At 40.3% G+C, this 17,542-nt stretch overlaps 1 protein-coding gene and 1 long non-coding RNA gene across 2 annotated transcripts in view; one reads left to right on the top strand and one right to left on the bottom strand.

The window, feature by feature from the left end:
- The first annotated feature begins 520 nt into the window (after nucleotides 1-520).
- Nucleotides 521-9,729, top strand: LOC117515872. Its single transcript, XR_004562242.1, has 3 exons — nucleotides 521-753; nucleotides 6,056-6,079; nucleotides 9,718-9,729. It is a non-coding gene; the product is annotated as an uncharacterized LOC117515872 (long non-coding RNA).
- Nucleotides 9,730-12,347: 2,618 nt separating this feature from the next.
- pclob (piccolo presynaptic cytomatrix protein b) overlaps nucleotides 12,348-17,542 on the bottom strand; it is a 175,717-nt gene continuing 170,522 nt past the window's right edge. Inside the window, 1 exon segment of the mRNA XM_034175495.1 lies at nucleotides 12,348-14,062. Coding sequence (XP_034031386.1) covers nucleotides 13,919-14,062 — 144 coding nt within the window. The 3' untranslated portion in view covers nucleotides 12,348-13,918.

Here is a 17,542-nt window from a genome sequence, read left to right as displayed (position 1 = left end):
GTGACAGCATTAATAAACATGAATCTCACCTCCAACAGCAGTCCAGGAGTGTTTCACGGCATCAACATGGACAAAAAACCGGGCCAGCCACCTGCGGTTAAAATCCTCTCACCCAAAAGAAAAAAGTAAATGAGAAATTATTGCTATGTGTGACGGGGGCATAAGTCTCACAAGAGTTGGGTGATCATGTGCCTGTTAAGATATTGTCAAACACCAATATCTGAGCCTTCTATATATCTGAGCCTTCTATATATTTCAAAGTAGAAACTTCATAAATAAAATATTCAATACTGCAGGTTCAATATAATCTCTTATTTATTCTTTAGACTCAGGGGAAACAGGTGATATTTTTTTTACAGCACAATTTACATAAGATCTCAACACATCCTGTGTACAACCACAAAACCATAACATTAGATTCTTAGTTTTTACACTGAGTGAAAAACAAGACAATTTTACAAGCATATTTCTTTACAGTCAGCATACAGATAAACCTATACATACTGTGCATCTTTTCCAACATAATCTGTAGGCAGAATATACACACAAGCCATCAACAAAACATGCAACATCCAAAACATAAAGTCTCAGACATTTATTGTATTTGAAGGGTTTTTTCTTCTTCGTTGTGTTGTTTCAGCTGTTTACAGGTCATGATTTCACAGATAGTCATTGGTCGACAGCACTTTTTTTTTTCATTACACAGTCAACTCCTTGACTGCAGACACGCATCTCTGTCCAGTTATATAATTTGTAATTTTTTTTTAAGACACTCACATGCTCCAACATTGGACAATATAAACATTCAATCTTTGTAGAAAATAAACACTTTATGTACACAGGTCAAAAGACTCACATTCACACCCTTCAGAACAAGTACAAATGGATGGTTTCACAATTACAAGCAACGGCTGATCGCAACAAAGAGTACTGAATGAAACACGAGGGATTAAACAGTCAAGACTGAGCACTGAATAAATGTCTTATTTATTCTACTTTGCACACACAAATGTTAAGTGAACTTTGAGTATGACTTAGTCAGGGTGATTTCTCTGTAGGATGTGCATTGTGTTCATGAAGCCTAAATGTGTCTATATGTTTTGTATTGTTTTTCTTCTTCTGCCACATTGACACAAAATGCACAGTTTCTGCCATCACATACACCACGGAATGTCCATTTCACTGTACAGACAGTTAAAATGAGACAAGAGCATGAGCAATGTAATAATAAAGTGCACAAATTTGATGCCAACTGCTGACATCAATGTTTGATTTTAAAAAACAGTAAAAAACAAAATGAAACAAATACATTTTCTTTAGCAATGTAGAAATTATAGTTATTTTCTTGTATGTTCATGGATAACAGAATGTTTTTAAATACACATGTTGCATAGAATTACCTCAAAACAACCAATAAGTCTCCAAATACAACAACAACAACAACAATAATAATAATAATAATAATAATAATAATAATAATAATAATAATAATAATAATAATAAGGTTGGCACAGCAATATGATTTCCTGTGAAATTTGCCATTTCTTCGTCCACCTTTTATTTTTATTAAAATTCCATTCTATTAATCTTGTGTTTGTTCTTTTCTTTTTAAATGGGTCACATATGTATATTTTTAGTAAGTTAGCATGGGTCACCAGGATATATATATATTTGCAACAAAACGTTACCCTTAGACACTGATGTGAAACATGGGAGGAATCTGCTTGGACATTGTTAGTTTGATGACTGACAACCTATTTTAAAGGAAAATCTAAACTCAAAATCTAAAGTTAGGTTGCTAACACTACTTAGTGTGACTGCATAAAGCTTTAAACAATAAAACATAACACTAACTGCAATTAGTGTATCCTGTAACATGGAAATATGTTGTGTCAGTATTCAAACCATTATGTCAAAGCTGATAGGAAAAAAAAATCTGTCCGCTCTGCCAACAAATTACTGTTTTTATGCCTGTTATGTGAAACAGAAATGACCTGCTAGGGCTGGCAGCTAGCCCTGGTCCCATTCTTCTTTTGAAGAAGGGGTTTCTCTCTTTTTGTCACCCATAATCCATGTGGGGGCGTCTCTCTGAGTAAGTGGAGCCCAAATATGGACATATAAAACACATGTACCAGGAGTCCAAAACAAAGTGTTTCAGGTGTAAATTTGGCTTTTTCCAGACATCTGAATGTATAGTGACAGAACTGTGAGACTTTGGGGATGTTTAACATCAACGTAAAACCAAATTTAACTCCACACTATTAAAATCAATAAACACAAAGACCAAAAAAAAAAAAAGTGAAAATTCTGTTGTTTTTAGAGAAAGAAAAACTGGCAGCTGTGGGTGACAGAATAACTCTAAAAATACAGACACAATATGTTAATATGAGTGAAGCAGTGCACAGTGGCACAAGGCTCGCTCATGGTACATGGAGTCTAAAACAGGAAGTGCCAAATTTTGAGTCCACAGTGAAACAGGAAATGTCAAACACTTCCTGGATTGACAGACGAGATCTCTTGGAATCTCATGGGAACTCAGTGGCAAGTTCACACTGAAACAGGAAGTGCCAAATTTTGAGTCCACAGTGAAACAGGAAATATTAAATGTTGAACATTTCCTGACATGGGTTGAGCTACAGCAGAGGCCAGGGTTGTGCTGGGCTTCCCTGAAATTTGACTGGACACAGATGATTGACATGTCACGGCACAACCAACAACACCACCAACAACAAAAAAAGCTGCATTTTGAAATTGGTGACACATACTGACTGCTAGGCCCATTCTGTACAGTAGTTGGTGCTGTGTACCACAAAAAAGTTCTAATCCACCTTATTAGAAGAAGAAAAATGTTGAAACTGAACACGTCATCTGAACCACGGAAATATAGACCTGGAATGGACATGCACAACTCAATCTATTAGTGTCGCTCAGGACAGGAAGGCGCCATTACTAAGGGTGGAAATGTGCAGATCATCAATAATAAACTGACCGCTTTTTTTGCACTAGCGTCGCTATTTCTTAACGGATTTTAATACATGTAGGCTTGTTTTAAAGCCCATTGAAAGCTCTTTTCAATGAACCTAAGCATGTGTGGGTGAAAAAAAAACTTTTATGTAAAATGCAGAAATTTGAGGAAATTATGACAAACTGTGCTGCTTTTCTCACTCTTTTGTCGCTATTTGTTAACAGATTTTAATAAAAGTTGCCTTGTTTTAAAGCCCTTTAAATGCTCTTTCTAATGAACCCATACATGCCTGGGTAGAAAAAATGTAAAGTGTGGAAATTTGAGGAAAAATATGCCATTGTGTTCATTTACTGTGATGGTTTTTTCCTATAACATATATAATAGGAAATATTATATTATTATATTATATTAATATTATAGGAACTTATATAATAATAATAATAATAATAATAATAATAATAATAATAATAATAATATATATATATATATATATATAAATGAGGCCTTGTAAGTTGTATTCAAGCTGATTAAAAGCTCTAATGAACCCATACATGCCTGGATAAACAATCCTTATGTATTAAAATATAAATCTGAAGTATGCCTTGCCATTGTGGTCATTTACCTTGCTGCTTTTTCCACTGTAATATTTTGCTAGTCTTTTAATGACAACAACATATATATGATTTTTACAAATATTTTATTATAAGTAGATATAAAGCCATTCAGAATTTATGACTTTTGACCCTCAGTCAGGGTAAAAAGTACCTCCTCCATCCCCTCCAACCACACTGTTAAAATTTAAATGCCGCCTGTGACGATCATGTACATATCATATTAAACAACACTGCAAGTATATATATAGACATAAATATATGTAAACATTTTTGTTTCCGTATTTGTATGCATGTGAATGCAGCTTAATGAAAAGAACTTATGGCGTTGAGTTATGATCTCGCGGCATAACGACTTTAACATAGACATTTATTTTACATAATTACATTAAGGCTTTGTACAGTTCATTTTAGTATTCGAGAATTTGATTTTGTAGTTGGTGCAGTTGATGGTGAAGCACTGGCTGCCTTTTATCCCCTCATTTTGCTTTTGTTTAACAGGTGCCTTAACTGACTCAAGGTGCTCTGTCCACCTTAGTAATGGCCGCCGTGCGGCATGCCGCTAGACACGTAATGTCCATTCCAGGCTCTATTTCCATGATCTGAACCACAGACTCCAAATGCCACCAAAGTTGTATCGTAATTAAAAGCCCATATTTTATGCCAGAAATGAGGTCAAGGTTGTTAAAAGCGGCATTTCTCCTTTAATGCGGGTTGCCTTATATTATATATATATATATACACAAGGTCTATTAGAAAAGTAGCCGACCTTATTTTTTTCAAAAACCATATGGATTTGAATCACATGTGATTGCGTCAGCCAAGCTTGAACCTTCGTGCGCATGCGTGAGTTTTTTCACGCCTGTCGGTTGTGTCATTCGCCTGTGAGCAGGCTTTGAGTGAGGAGTGGACCACCCCTCTTGTCGTTTTTTTCATTGTTTAGGAATGGCTCAGAGACTGCCACTTTGCTTGATCAAAATTTTTTCAGAAACTGTGAGGGACATCAAAGTGGACACCATTCGAGAAATTCAGATGGTTTTTGGTGAAAATTTTATGGGCTTCAAAGAGATTACAGAGTGTTACTGTCGCTTTAAGGACGGCCCAGAGCGACTGGTGGTGCGCCGCGCTCCGAAGCCGCCATCGACAGGCTGAGCGACCATTTCATTTCTAAACGGATGGCTGTATGGATCCGTGACCATCATGTGCAATTTCTCTGGTTATCACAAGAGCTGGACATCAACCATTTTCCGGCAGATTTCACTTTTAAGAAGAGATTTTGTCATGGAAAGCCGAGCGGAGGCTTCACGCGTCACGATGGATTCACTACTGGAACGAGACAAAACCACCTCCGTTTTGGTCTCACAGGACAGCTTTGAAATGGCGTTCAGACAGCTGTCGATGGTTTTTCCATCGAGTGATTATCTTAGAAATTGTGGATGTGCCTGGACATGCCAGAACATGTCCTGTGAGGCTTCATCGCGGCGTTGCTTTGCGCCATGCGGCACCGCCGCAACGCGCAAAGCCTCCTCTCCTCTTTCCATGACAAAAACTCCTGTAACAGTGGAATGTGCCGTTCATTTCCAAACTGGACGCTGTGTTTTATCCGGGATGTCATCTGACTAATACAGAAATTGTGAAAAGATGTGGACATCAGCACTTTTTCGGCACATTGAGACAGACATGTGGAGGAATTCCACGCGTCGCGACAGTGCCGCATGGCGTACAGCAACCAACAGGCGTGAAAAAACTCACGCATGCGAAAGAAGGTTCAAGCTTGTCTGATGCAATCACACGTGATTCAAATCCATATGGTTTTTGAAAAAAAATAATAAGGTCAGATACTTTTCTAATAGACCTCGTATATGTGTGTGTGTTTTTCCAGTGATTTTAAATGAGCAGACAGCTGTTGATTCATGAGATATGACATGAAGACGCTCAGGCTGAAAGAAATACAGATCATTTACTCCTCCTCTGTTCTGTATAAAACCTGTGTAACTTCTTAATTGTGTTCTCTGAAGGACTTATTTTTAAATAACCTCTTAATTTTGCTGTCTGAGTGACACACCAGCAACACAACTTTAGATAAATAAAACAAAAGTTATTTTGCTTAAACTCAAACTGAAAGCAAATCTCTACAACTTGATATAAATTAATTAAAATCTAAAATCCAGCTTCCTGATGAAGTGGTGTAGAGGAGGATTTTCTTAAAAAGAAGACCTGAAAGTTCAGCTACAATCTGACAGAAAGTACATCTGAGATGAAAGTCTAGATTTGATGTTTTGGTGAAAGAAACTTTAGTACTTCTTCATACTAAATGATGTAAATAAAGTCCAAGACATATTCAGTGACTTGGAAATGTTCATTTTTCCATCCCCTGACTTGTCTGAAGAAAACTGGCAATAAAACTGATTATTATTTACAGGTATTATCAAGTTTTAGAGATTTGCTTTCAGTTTGAATTTGAGGTAGACAATTTTAGAATTTTTTATTCTTTATATTTTTTGTGTTTCATCTATTTGAAATAGCATAAACAAATCAAAATGTGTGAAATACCAACTATTCCAATACCTTTGGAGGACGCTGTATCCTAACCTTATGATGAGTGCAAAATTAGTGTGGTGTTATTACTATTTTGTTGAAGAATGCATAATTTCCACTGTTGCTGCACTTTGTGTGAAATCATAGTCATATTGTATATCATATTGATATGCCAATATTGTGATATGATAATTTGGCCATATTGTACAGCCCTACTGTCAAGTAGCTGAAAACTTTGAATATACACTAAAAAAAAAATGCTTAAAGTGGCAGGGGTTACAAGGGCTGTAATTAGGGGGTCTGGGGTGGAGCCCACCAAGAAGCTGAAAGGCAAAAAAGATAAATGCTTAAAAAGGCGGGAGGTCTGGTGGGGCGGAGCTACCCAGAAGCTGAAATGTTGTAGCCATTCTAATGCTCCCCTAAAAAAAAAAAAAAAAAATCTGAAGGACCTAAAAGACATGGTGAGATGCTGAAGAGCTTCGCTCGTTCATGTCTGTGGCATATACATATTACGAAGATATGATATATATTATTCAGTATATTTTAAGAATACTTTCGTTTGTGTGACAACAAAGTAGCACAAATAGGAAATGTAATTGTCTCTCAATTGAAATATCCTTGGTTTCAGGCTGCCTGAGGCCCAGTCACATTCTACTCCTGGAGTTGTGTTAATCAATCAATCAATCAATTTTTTTTTACATAGCGCCAAATCACAACAAACAGTTGCCCCAAGGCACCTTATATTGTAAGGCAAGGCCATACAATAATTATGTAAAACCCCAACGGTCAAAACGACCCCCTGTGAGCAAGCACTTGGCAACAGTGGGAAGGAAAAACTCCCTTTTAACAGGAAGAAACCTCCAGCAGAACCAGGCTCAGGGAGGGGCAGTCTTCTGCTGGGACTGGTTGGGGCTGAGGGAGAGAACCAGGAAAAAGACATGCTGTGGAGGGGAGCAGAGATCGATCACTAATGATTAAATGCAGAGTGGTGCATACAGAGCAAGAAGAGAAAGAAACAGTGCATCATGGGAACCCCCCAGCAGTCTACGTCTATAGCAGCATAACTAAGGGATGGTTCAGGGTCACCTGATCCAGCCCTAACTATAAGCTTTAGCAAAAAGGAAAGTTTTAAGCCTAATCTTAAAAGTAGAGAGGGTGTCTGTCTCCCTGATCTGAATTGGGAGCTGGTTCCACAGGAGAGGAGCCTGAAAGCTGAAGGCTCTGCCTCCCATTCTACTCTTACAAACCCTAGGAACTACAAGTAAGCCTGCAGTCTGAGAGCGAAGCGCTCTATTGGGGTGATATGGTACTACGAAGTCCCTAAGATAAGATGGGACCTGATTATTCAAAACCTTATAAGTAAGAAGAAGAATTTTAAATTATTAAATTAAATTAGAATTAACAGGAAGCCAATGAAGAGAGGCCAATATGGGTGAGATATGCTCTCTCCTTCTAGTCCCCGCTAGTACTCTACCTGCAGCATTTTGAATTAACTGAAGGCTTTTTAGGGAACTTTTAGGACAACCTGATAATATGAATTACAATAGTCCAGCTAGAGGAAATAAATGCATGAATTAGTTTTTCAGCATCACTCTGAGACAAGACCTTTCTAATTTTAGAGAGATATTGCGTAAATGCAAAAAAGCAGTCCTACATATTTGTTTAATATGCGCTTTGAATGACATATCCTGATCAAAAATGACTCCAAGATTTCTCACAGTATTACTAGAGGTCAGGGTAATGCCATCCAGAGTAAGGATCTGGTTAGACACCATGTTTCTAAGATTTGTGGGGCCAAGTACAATAACTTCAGTTTTATCTGAGTTTAAAAGCAGGAAATTAGAGGTCATCCATGTCTTTATGTCTGTAAAACAATCCTGCAGTTTAGCTAATTGGTGTGTGTCCTCTGGCTTCATGGATAGATAAAGCTGGGTATCATCTGCATAACAATGAAATTTAAGCAATACCGTCTAATAATACTGCCTAAGGGAAGCATGTATAAAGTGAATAAAATTGGTCCTAGCACAGAACCTTGTGGAACTCCATAATTAACTTTAGTCTGTGAAGAAGATTCCCCATTTACATGAACAAATTGTAATCTATTAAACAAATATGATTCAAACCACCGCAGCGCAGTGCCTTTAATACCTATGGCATGCTCTAATCTCTGTAATAAAATTTTATGGTCAACAGTATCAAAAGCAGCACTGAGGTCTAACAGAACAAGCACAGAGATGAGTCCACTGTCCGAGGCCATAAGAAGATCATTTGTAACCTTCACTAATGCTGTTTCTGTACTATGATGAATTCTAAAACCTGACTGAAACTCTTCAAATAGACCATTCCTCTGCAGATGATCAGTTAGCTGTTTTACAACTACCCTTTCAAGAATTTTTGAGAGAAAAGGAAGGTTGGAGATTGGCCTATAATTAGCTAAGATAGCTGGGTCAAGTGATGGCTTTTTAAGTAATGGTTTAATTACTGCCACCTTAAAAGCCTGTGGTACATAGCCAACTAACAAAGATAGATTGATCATATTTAAGATCGAAGGATTAAATAATGGTAGGGCTTCCTTGAGCAGCCTGGTAGGAATGGGGTCTAATAAACATGTTGATGGTTTGGATGAAGTAACTAATGAAAATAACTCAGACAGAACAATCGGAGAGAAAGAGTCTAACCAAATACCGGCATCACTGAAAGCAGCCAAAGATAACGATACGTCTTTGGGATGGTTATGAGTAATTTTTTCTCTAATAGTTAAAATTTTGTTAGCAAAGAAAGTCATGAAGTCATTACTAGTTAAAGTTAATGGAATACTCAGCTCAATAGAGCTCTGACTCTTTGTCAGCCTGGCTACAGTGCTGAAAAGAAACCTGGGGTTGTTCTTATTTTCTTCAATTAGTGATGAGTAGAAAGATGTCCTAGCTTTACGGAGGGCTTTTTTATAGAGCAACAGACTCTTTTTCCAGGCTAAGTGAAGATCTTCTAAATTAGTGAGACGCCATTTCCTCTCCAACTTACGGGTTATCTGCTTTAAGCTACGAGTTTGGAGTTATACCACGGAGTCAGGCACTTCTGATTTAAAGCTCTCTTTTTCAGAGGAGCTACAGCATCCAAAGTTGTCTTCAATGAGGATGTAAAACTACTGACGAGATACTCTATCTCACTTACAGAGTTTAGGTAGCTACTGTGCACTGTGTTGTTATATGGCATTAGAGAACATAAAGAAGGAATCATATCCTTAAACCTAGTTACAGCGCTTTCTGAAAGACTTCTAGTGTAATGAAACTTATTCCCCACTGCTGGGTAGTCCATCAGAGTAAATGTAAATGTTATTAAGAAATGATCAGAGAGAAGGGAGTTTTCAGGGAATACTGTTAGTCTTCTATTTCCATACCATAAGTCAGAACAAGATCTAAGATATGATTAAAGTGGTGGGTGGACTCATTTACATTTTGAGCAAAGCCAATAGAGTCTAATAATAGATTAAATGCAGTGTTGAGGCTGTCATTCTCAGCATCTGTGTGGATGTTAAAATCGCCCACTATAATTATCTTATCTGAGCTAAGCACTAAGTCAGACAAAAGGTCTGAAAATTCACAGAGAAACTCACAGTAACGACCAGGTGGACGATAGATAATAACAAATAAAACTGGTTTTTGGGACTTCCAATTTGGATGGACAAGACTAAGAGTCAAGCTTTCAAATGAATTAAAGCTCTGTCTGGGTTTTTGATTAATTAATAAGCTGGAATGGAAGATTGCTGCTAATCCTCCGCCTCGGCCCGTGCTACGAGCATTCTGGCAGTTAGAGTGTCTCGGGGGTGTTGACTCATTTAAACTAACATATTCATCCTGCTGTAACCAGGTTTCTGTAAGGCAGAATAAATCAATATGTTGATCAATTATTATATCATTTACCAACAGGGACTTAGAAGAGAAGTGTTAGAAAAAGAGATCAACATGTGGCTGTCATGCCAAACCTTTTGTGGTGGTTCTGCACAAAATGACAACAGCACAACAAAGTCCCACTGGATGGAGAAATAATTAGTTTACAGGGGTGAGATTTTTCTGCGGATCTGCGGATTTCCGCGGATTTGACAGTCCCAGGGGTCGATTTTGTGAAACGTCCAAATTCGCTGAGAAAATTTTAGAGGGGGGGGAGGGTAAGAATGCAAAAAATAAATAAATAAATAAGTAAAATAATGCCAGGAGTACCTTTGTTTAATAAAATTGTCGTCTATTCAAAACACTGAGTGGTCTTTGTTTGTTATCGCCGACGCAGCAAGTTTGATCAGTCCGTCAGTCAGCCGAACGCGGAAGTAACGCTGTGCTGATCAGTGACCAGTATGAAGTACCGTATTTTCCGCACCATAAGGCGCACCTAAAAGTCTTAAATTTTCACAAAAATTGGCCGTGCGCCCTGTAATCCGGTGCGCCTTATGTGCGCACTGAATTCCAAAATCTGTAAAAATGACCGACGTTGTCTTTGACCATCGGAATATCGGACCATTTCCCACTGACACAGGGACGTAATATGTAAAGTACGTACCCTGGCAGTGATAAACCAATTGGAGAACATTACGTAATACGTAAAGTACGTACGCTGGTAGCGTAGAGTACGTACGATGCCAGCGATAAACCAATCAGAGAAGAGTCCGTGAGTCCGTGGTACGTACACTTACCTCCGCCACTCCTCCGGTAGTTACCGTATACTACAGGTATCCTGCAAAACAACATTTGTTTGTCTAAGGACCCTGGAAAATGGCGCCAGCAGAGAGACATGCTTACGAGGCACAATTCAAACTGCAGGCTATCAGTTACACGGTTGTTCATGGGAATAGAGCAGCTGCGAGAGAAATCAGGATAAATGAATCTATGGTACGTGGTAAGTGGAGGAAACAAGAAAATGAACTGCGCCAAGTTAAAAAGACCAAACGGAGTTTCCGTGGAAACAAAGCGAGGTTGGCACAGCTAGAAGACCAACTCGAGCAATGGGTCATTGAACAAAGAACAGCCGGGAGAAGCGTCTCTACAGTCACCATTCAGCTGAAGGCAAAAACGATAGCGATGATGAGAGGGAAGATGAGCGGGAGCCTGGCGTGTTTGATGGCGAAATTGCCCAGCTGTTCAATTCGGACACAGAAGATGAGCACTTCGATGGATTTGTGACAGAACCATAATAAAAAATAATGTGAGTACCATATTGTTAAATACCGGTAGTTCAAAGTTGTTAAAAAGGTCAAATAAACTCACTGTTTTGCTTCCGTGACCTTTTTTTTTTATAGACTATATGTTTTAGCGTGCGCCTTTTGTAAGGGTTAAGTACCCACTAATTGAGGCCGCGCCTTATAATCCGGTGCGCCTTATGGTGCAGAAAATACGGTAGGTGCACAATGAGCATGAAGTGTAAGGGAGGTAGTCTTTCAGCTTCCAATATTTGGTAGTTTTCCCTCCAACAAATCATAAAAACTGAGACGGTATCGAAGCGCAGTCGAAGATATTACTTACGCACGTTTTCATTGGTTATTACAAAGCTTATGACCAATCAGCGCAAAGGTTATATATGCGTTTCTCCCGGCCTTTCTTCGGTGTTGCACACACACACACACACACAGTCAGTGGATTATGTAAACAGACATTTTGACGTTATTGTAGTGTGCTAGAACATTGTAATTATACATGTATGTGTGTGTATATTATATACATGCATACATGTGATGACAGTGTTATAGGTGGAGATCACATTGACTAAATATAAACCTTATATGGTCTGACAGTTCAGTGGACATAGAACATTGGATTATACATGTACATGTATTTGAGGATATTTGTTTGTTGACAAGTGTGCCATGCTGAAAGTGGAGAATGCTGAAAATCAAGTAAGTCTAGTTATGAAAAAATATTTTGGTCACAAAAATACACATGTATAGTAGATGGTCTTAGTAAGGGTTTACAGTTTGAATTATAGATATGAACACCTGACATTTATAGTAGTTTTAATATCATTTTAGTGCAATTTACATGTTTTAAAACAGCAAAAATGCTTTGGCCTGCGGCCCCTGGACCCTAGCTTATTTTCCACTGAAAATCGACTTTGCCAATCTCATCCCTGAGTTTAAAAACAACACAACATTAATTCATATATATATATATATATATATATATATATATATATATATATATATATATATATATATATATGTTTTTTTTTTTTTTTTTGCAGAATTATTCTGCCAACCACAGCTGCCAGGTCGTCCCCTAAAAACAACAGATTTCTTTAACAGTGTACCAGGTAGATAATAGATTTTGCACAATATGACTCATTTAATGTTCATTGTTAAATAAAAATATGTCATCCTTATGATGTCTTAACACACTAAGAGTACTTGTTGAGGATCACTACAGTGTTGTCCTCTCTACATACTAGAGAATGCACATTTTGTCTTCTGTCCTCACCATTATGACTGATCATGAGTGACCTGAGTCATTGCGGTTTGATCAAAGGTAGTGAAAATGGCTGGTTCACTGTTTTACAACAGGGGTCATTGACACAAAAGAAACAGAATAATCACACTGTATTTCATGTTTTTGCTCTACTTTTGTGATTTAATGTCAATTTGGACAACTGTGATTGCACGATGGGGGAAGAAATGGCATCATCAGGAACTGCAACGGCCTTAAAGCAAAATGATTGCATGACACGTGTGTGATAAACTCTTATCTTTCCTTTACAGTTGGTGTGTAACATTCAGAACAGGACAGGGTTGTGATCGTTTTACTGGAATGCTAACCTGATCTGCGCGATAGTACACGACTTTGACCTTGCCCTGTTAACCTTTCAAAGCCCTGTTGAAGATCTAGTGGTTCATCGCTGTGATGAGGGGACCAATCGGAGGAGCCGCTTCCCTCAGACCTCCTCGCACACAGATAGGTCCGCATTCACGACACCTGTAAAGACTGCATAACACCCGAGATAAAAAAGAATCCTAACTGGATTGTCAGTGCGCCGCCCACAGCTTCAGTCTAACAGCGATCTCAGGTCTATTTTTTTTTAATCATATATAATCTAGTTGCAGTGACTTTTTATGTCTCTGCACTAAGATATAATCTGCATCTGATATCTTTGAGTCTTATCTACAATTAAACTGTACACTGTGATTATCTGATATGCTCTGTGATATCTACATTCTGGATACTGTGCATTTTATCTTCATCCTTGAGCAAAAGTCATCTGTTTCTTCTTTCGCGTAACCTTTGATTTTTCAATTCCATGACCTTTAAATGTCAAGCCCGTCGATGTCCACGTCACAACCGATGAATGAAATCACAATGCTAATTTTATAGAGTGATGGTATGATCGTAGTCAAATCCATCTTTTGTTTTTATTCTTCTCAAAGCACCAAAATAAAAATGTCGCATGCGAGTGGAATTACGGTAAATGACATCGCTGCTCATAAAGCCATATTGCTGCCGGGTCCCTTTCGTTGCTGGCTGTGGTGATTGCGTGTTTGCATAGTACAAGCAAGTCCACAGACAGCCCAGACATCGGAGGAGGTGTACAAGTGCACTGGCAGTGTTGTACTGATCACATTGTTGTGGTCTAAGTACAGAATTCTCCTTCTTGTAATTTACAAACTGAGAAATTTAATTTCATTGATCAGAAGTCTTTTTTTTTTTTTGCTCTTCTTTCAGTTTTTTGCTCTTACTGATCTTTTTAAATGTAATTTCATCTCAGAATGCAGACACTCTTGCTTCTCCTTTTGCTGACCTCCTGACAGTGTTGTCTTTTTTGGTATGGCATCTCAAGGAATGGTCTGAGTTGGGCTCATGAAAAGCTTGTGCCAGCTGACAACTCTCTTCCTCATGTCCACCTTGTCCAGCCAGATGTAAGCTTCTCCGATCAGGGTCTTCTTCATGAACTTCCCGCCGTTGGACACCAAAAAAAGCTGCAAACAAATTGGGTAGAAAATCACATTTGACTTTTGCTCGGTTGGTTGTTATGTGCTTGACATCATAGTTTGAATTGCAGGAGGTACTGGGCATATTAAAGGTGTACTCACACAAGGATCAGTTGTCCTGGACCATGCGCGAGCACAACTTTTCCCACTCCCCCCTACCCGCCTGGTCTACGCAGACATTACACTCCATGCCGAGCAAGTCTAGCCCAACACACTGTGACTTTTGTTTAGAGAAGATTACTGAGTTTAGGTTGAGTCTGACAAGATTAATTTGTGTAAGGAGGTGAATAATATAAGATTTATTATGACCAAATAGCATGGGATAACAAAGCACGGAAGAAAGCCTCGGATTCAGGAGGAGCAGTGTGGTTTTCGTCCTGGTCGCGGCACACTGGACCAGCTCTACACGCTCCATCGGGTGCTCGAGGGTTCACAGGAGTTCACTCAACCAGTCCACATGTGTTTTGTGGATCTGGAGAAGGTGTTCGACCGTGTCCCTCGGGGCACCCTGTGGGGAGTGCTCCGGGAGTACGGGGTCCGGGGTCCTTTGCTAAGGGCTATCCGGTCCCTGTACGACCACGGCAGGAGCTTGGTTCACATTGCCGGTAGTAAGTCAAACCTGTTTCCAGTGCACGTTGGCCTCCGCCAGGGCTGTCCTTTGTCACCGGTTCTGTTCATTATTTTTATGGACAGAATTTCTAGGTGCAGCCAGGGTGTAGAGGGGGTCTGGTTTGGGAACCACAGAATCTCGTCTCTGCTGTTTGCGGACGATGTGGTTCTGTTGGCTTCATCAAATCAGGACCTTCAGCGTGCACTGGGGCAGTTTGCAGCCGAGTGTGAAGCGTCCGGGATGAAAATCAGCACCTCCAAATCCGAGGCCATGGTTCTCGACCGGAAAAAGGTGCTTTGCCCTCTTCAGGTCGGTGGAGTGTCCTTGCCTCAAGTGGAGGAGTTTAAGTATCTCGGGGTCTTGTTCACGAGTGAGGGACGGATGGAGCGTGAGATCGATAGACGGATCGGTGCAGCATCTGCAGTGATGCGGTCGCTGTATCGGACCGTCGTGGTGAAGAGAGAGCTGAGTAGGGGGGCAAAGCTCTCAATTTACCGATCGATCTACGTTCCGATCCTCACGTATGGTCATGAGATTTGTCTCATGACCGAAAGAACGAGATCGCGAGTACAAGTGGCCGAGATGAGTTTCCTCCGCAGGGTGGCTGGGCGCACCCTTAGAGATAGGGTGAGGAGCTCGCTCACACGGGAGGAGCTCAGAGTCCAGCCGCTGCTCCTCCACGTCGAAAGGAGTCAGTTGAGGTGGCTCAGGCATCTTTTCCGGATGCCCCCTGGATGCCTCGCTGGAGAGGTGTTCCGGGCACGTCCCATTGGGAGGAGGCCCCGGGGAAGACCCAGGACACGCTGGAGGGACTACATCTCTCAGCTGGCTTGGGAAAGCCTTGGGGTTCCCCCAGAGGAGCTGGGAGAGGTGTGTGTGGATCGGGAGGTCTGGGCGGCTTTGCTTGAGCTGCTGCCCCTGCGATCCGACTCCGGATAAAGTGGAAGAAAATGGATGGATGGATGGATGGGTGTGGTTTCTCAATAAACAGGCCAGGAACACAGCTGTTGCTTCTAAAAAAATAAAATAAAAATTAATTAATTCATTCCTTCATTTTCTGCTGCTTATCTGGGTCCTACACTTTCCTATTCTCAGTCAAGTTCCTTAACTCTTCCCGAGGGATCCTCAGGCGTTCCCAAACCAGCTGAGAAATATAATCTCTCCAGTGTGTCCTGTGACTTTCCTGTGTCCTCCTCACAGTTGAACATGCCTGGAAGACACCCTAGGGAGACAACCAGGGGGCATCCTCACCAGATGCCCAAACCACCTCAACTGGCTCCTTTCAATGCAAAGAAGCAGCGGCTCTACTCGTAATCTCTCAAAGATAGTCAAGCTTCTCTCCCTGCCCAGGAGTGTAAGCCCAGATACCCGACGGAGGAATCTCATTTCCGCTGCTCATATCAGCGACCTTATTCTTTTGGTCGTTACCTAAAGTTCATGACTATAGGTGAGAATAGTAGCGTAAATCTACTGGTAAGTTGAGAGCCTCACCTTCTGGCTCAACTCCTTCCTCACTGCGACGTTCCACTACAGCATCTGTAAAACATCGGATGCTGCCAGAATTAGCCTATAAATCTCACTCTCCAAGTTGTTCCCAACAAGACCCCAAGATACTTTAACTCCTCTACCTGGGGTAATGACTCTGCACACAAAGGGTGTTTAACAAATATGTGTTTAAGTGAACCATGCCTGAGTCAAACAGTGAAAAATTGCTTTTCCACAAATGGTTGTGTGCACACAAGCTTAATATAAACTCAGGTAATTTCTGTGGATAATTTTACAGAAAGTAAAAGGTAGCGAAATAGTAGCATTGATGCACACAGTCCATATGGCACATTCGGATGTGGCAGAATACTGAGGAACTTCACCCCACCTTCCAAAACAAAACTTGTCCGATTCAAATAAATTCTGCAAAAAGGGCTTTATCAATCAATAATACTGCACTCATGAGGAGTTTTATGGAAGCAAAAAATGAGGAAATATTTTTGAGGCCTTTCTCACTGACCACATTTCAAGTTCATTTATAAGGTAAGAGAACAGACCTGTTTTTAACTCCAATGATTTTGAATGAATTGAAGACTGTATTATCCTTCTTCTTCTTCTTTGTCTTTCGGCTGTTCCCGTCAGGGGTCACCACAGCAGATCAATCGTTTCCATCTCACCCTGTCCTCTGTATCTTCCTCTGTCACACCAAACCACCTGCATGTCCTCCCTCAGCACATCCACAAACCTCCTCTTTGGCCTCCCTCTTCTCCTCCTGCCTGGTGGCTCCATCCTCAGCATCCTTCTCCCTATATACCCTGGGTCCCACCTCTGCACATGTCCAAACCATCTCAATCTTGCCTCTCTGACTTTGTCTCCAAACGTCCCACCTGAGCTGTCCCTCTGATATGTTCATTCCTAATCTTGTCCATTTTCGTCACTCCCAAACAGAATCTCAACATCTTCAGCTCTGCCACCTCCAGCTCTGCCTCCCAACTTTTTGTTAGTGCCACCGTCTCTAAGCCGTACAGAGTGGTCTCACTACTGTCTTGTAAACTTTCCCCTTCACTCTTGCTGATATTCTTCAGTCACAAATCACTCCTGCCGCCTTTTCCATCCACTCTACCCTGCCTGCACTCTCTTCTTCACCTCTCTACCACACTCTCCATTACTTTGAACAGTTGACTCCAAATATTTAAACTCATCTAATTTCACCACTTCTACTCCTTGTAACTGCACTATTCCACTGGGCTCCCTCTCATTCACACACATGTACTCAGTCTTGCTTCTACTGACTTTCATTCCGCTTGTCTCCAAAGCATATCTCCACCTCTCCAGACAAGACTCAACTTGCTCTCTATCCTCACTACAGATCA

Source organism: Thalassophryne amazonica, chromosome 8 (genome assembly GCF_902500255.1).
Source record: "Thalassophryne amazonica chromosome 8, fThaAma1.1, whole genome shotgun sequence".
NCBI lineage: Eukaryota > Metazoa > Chordata > Actinopteri > Batrachoidiformes > Batrachoididae > Thalassophryne > Thalassophryne amazonica.
Note: the sequence above shows the minus strand (reverse complement) of the source record. Positions and strands in the feature narration are given on the sequence as shown.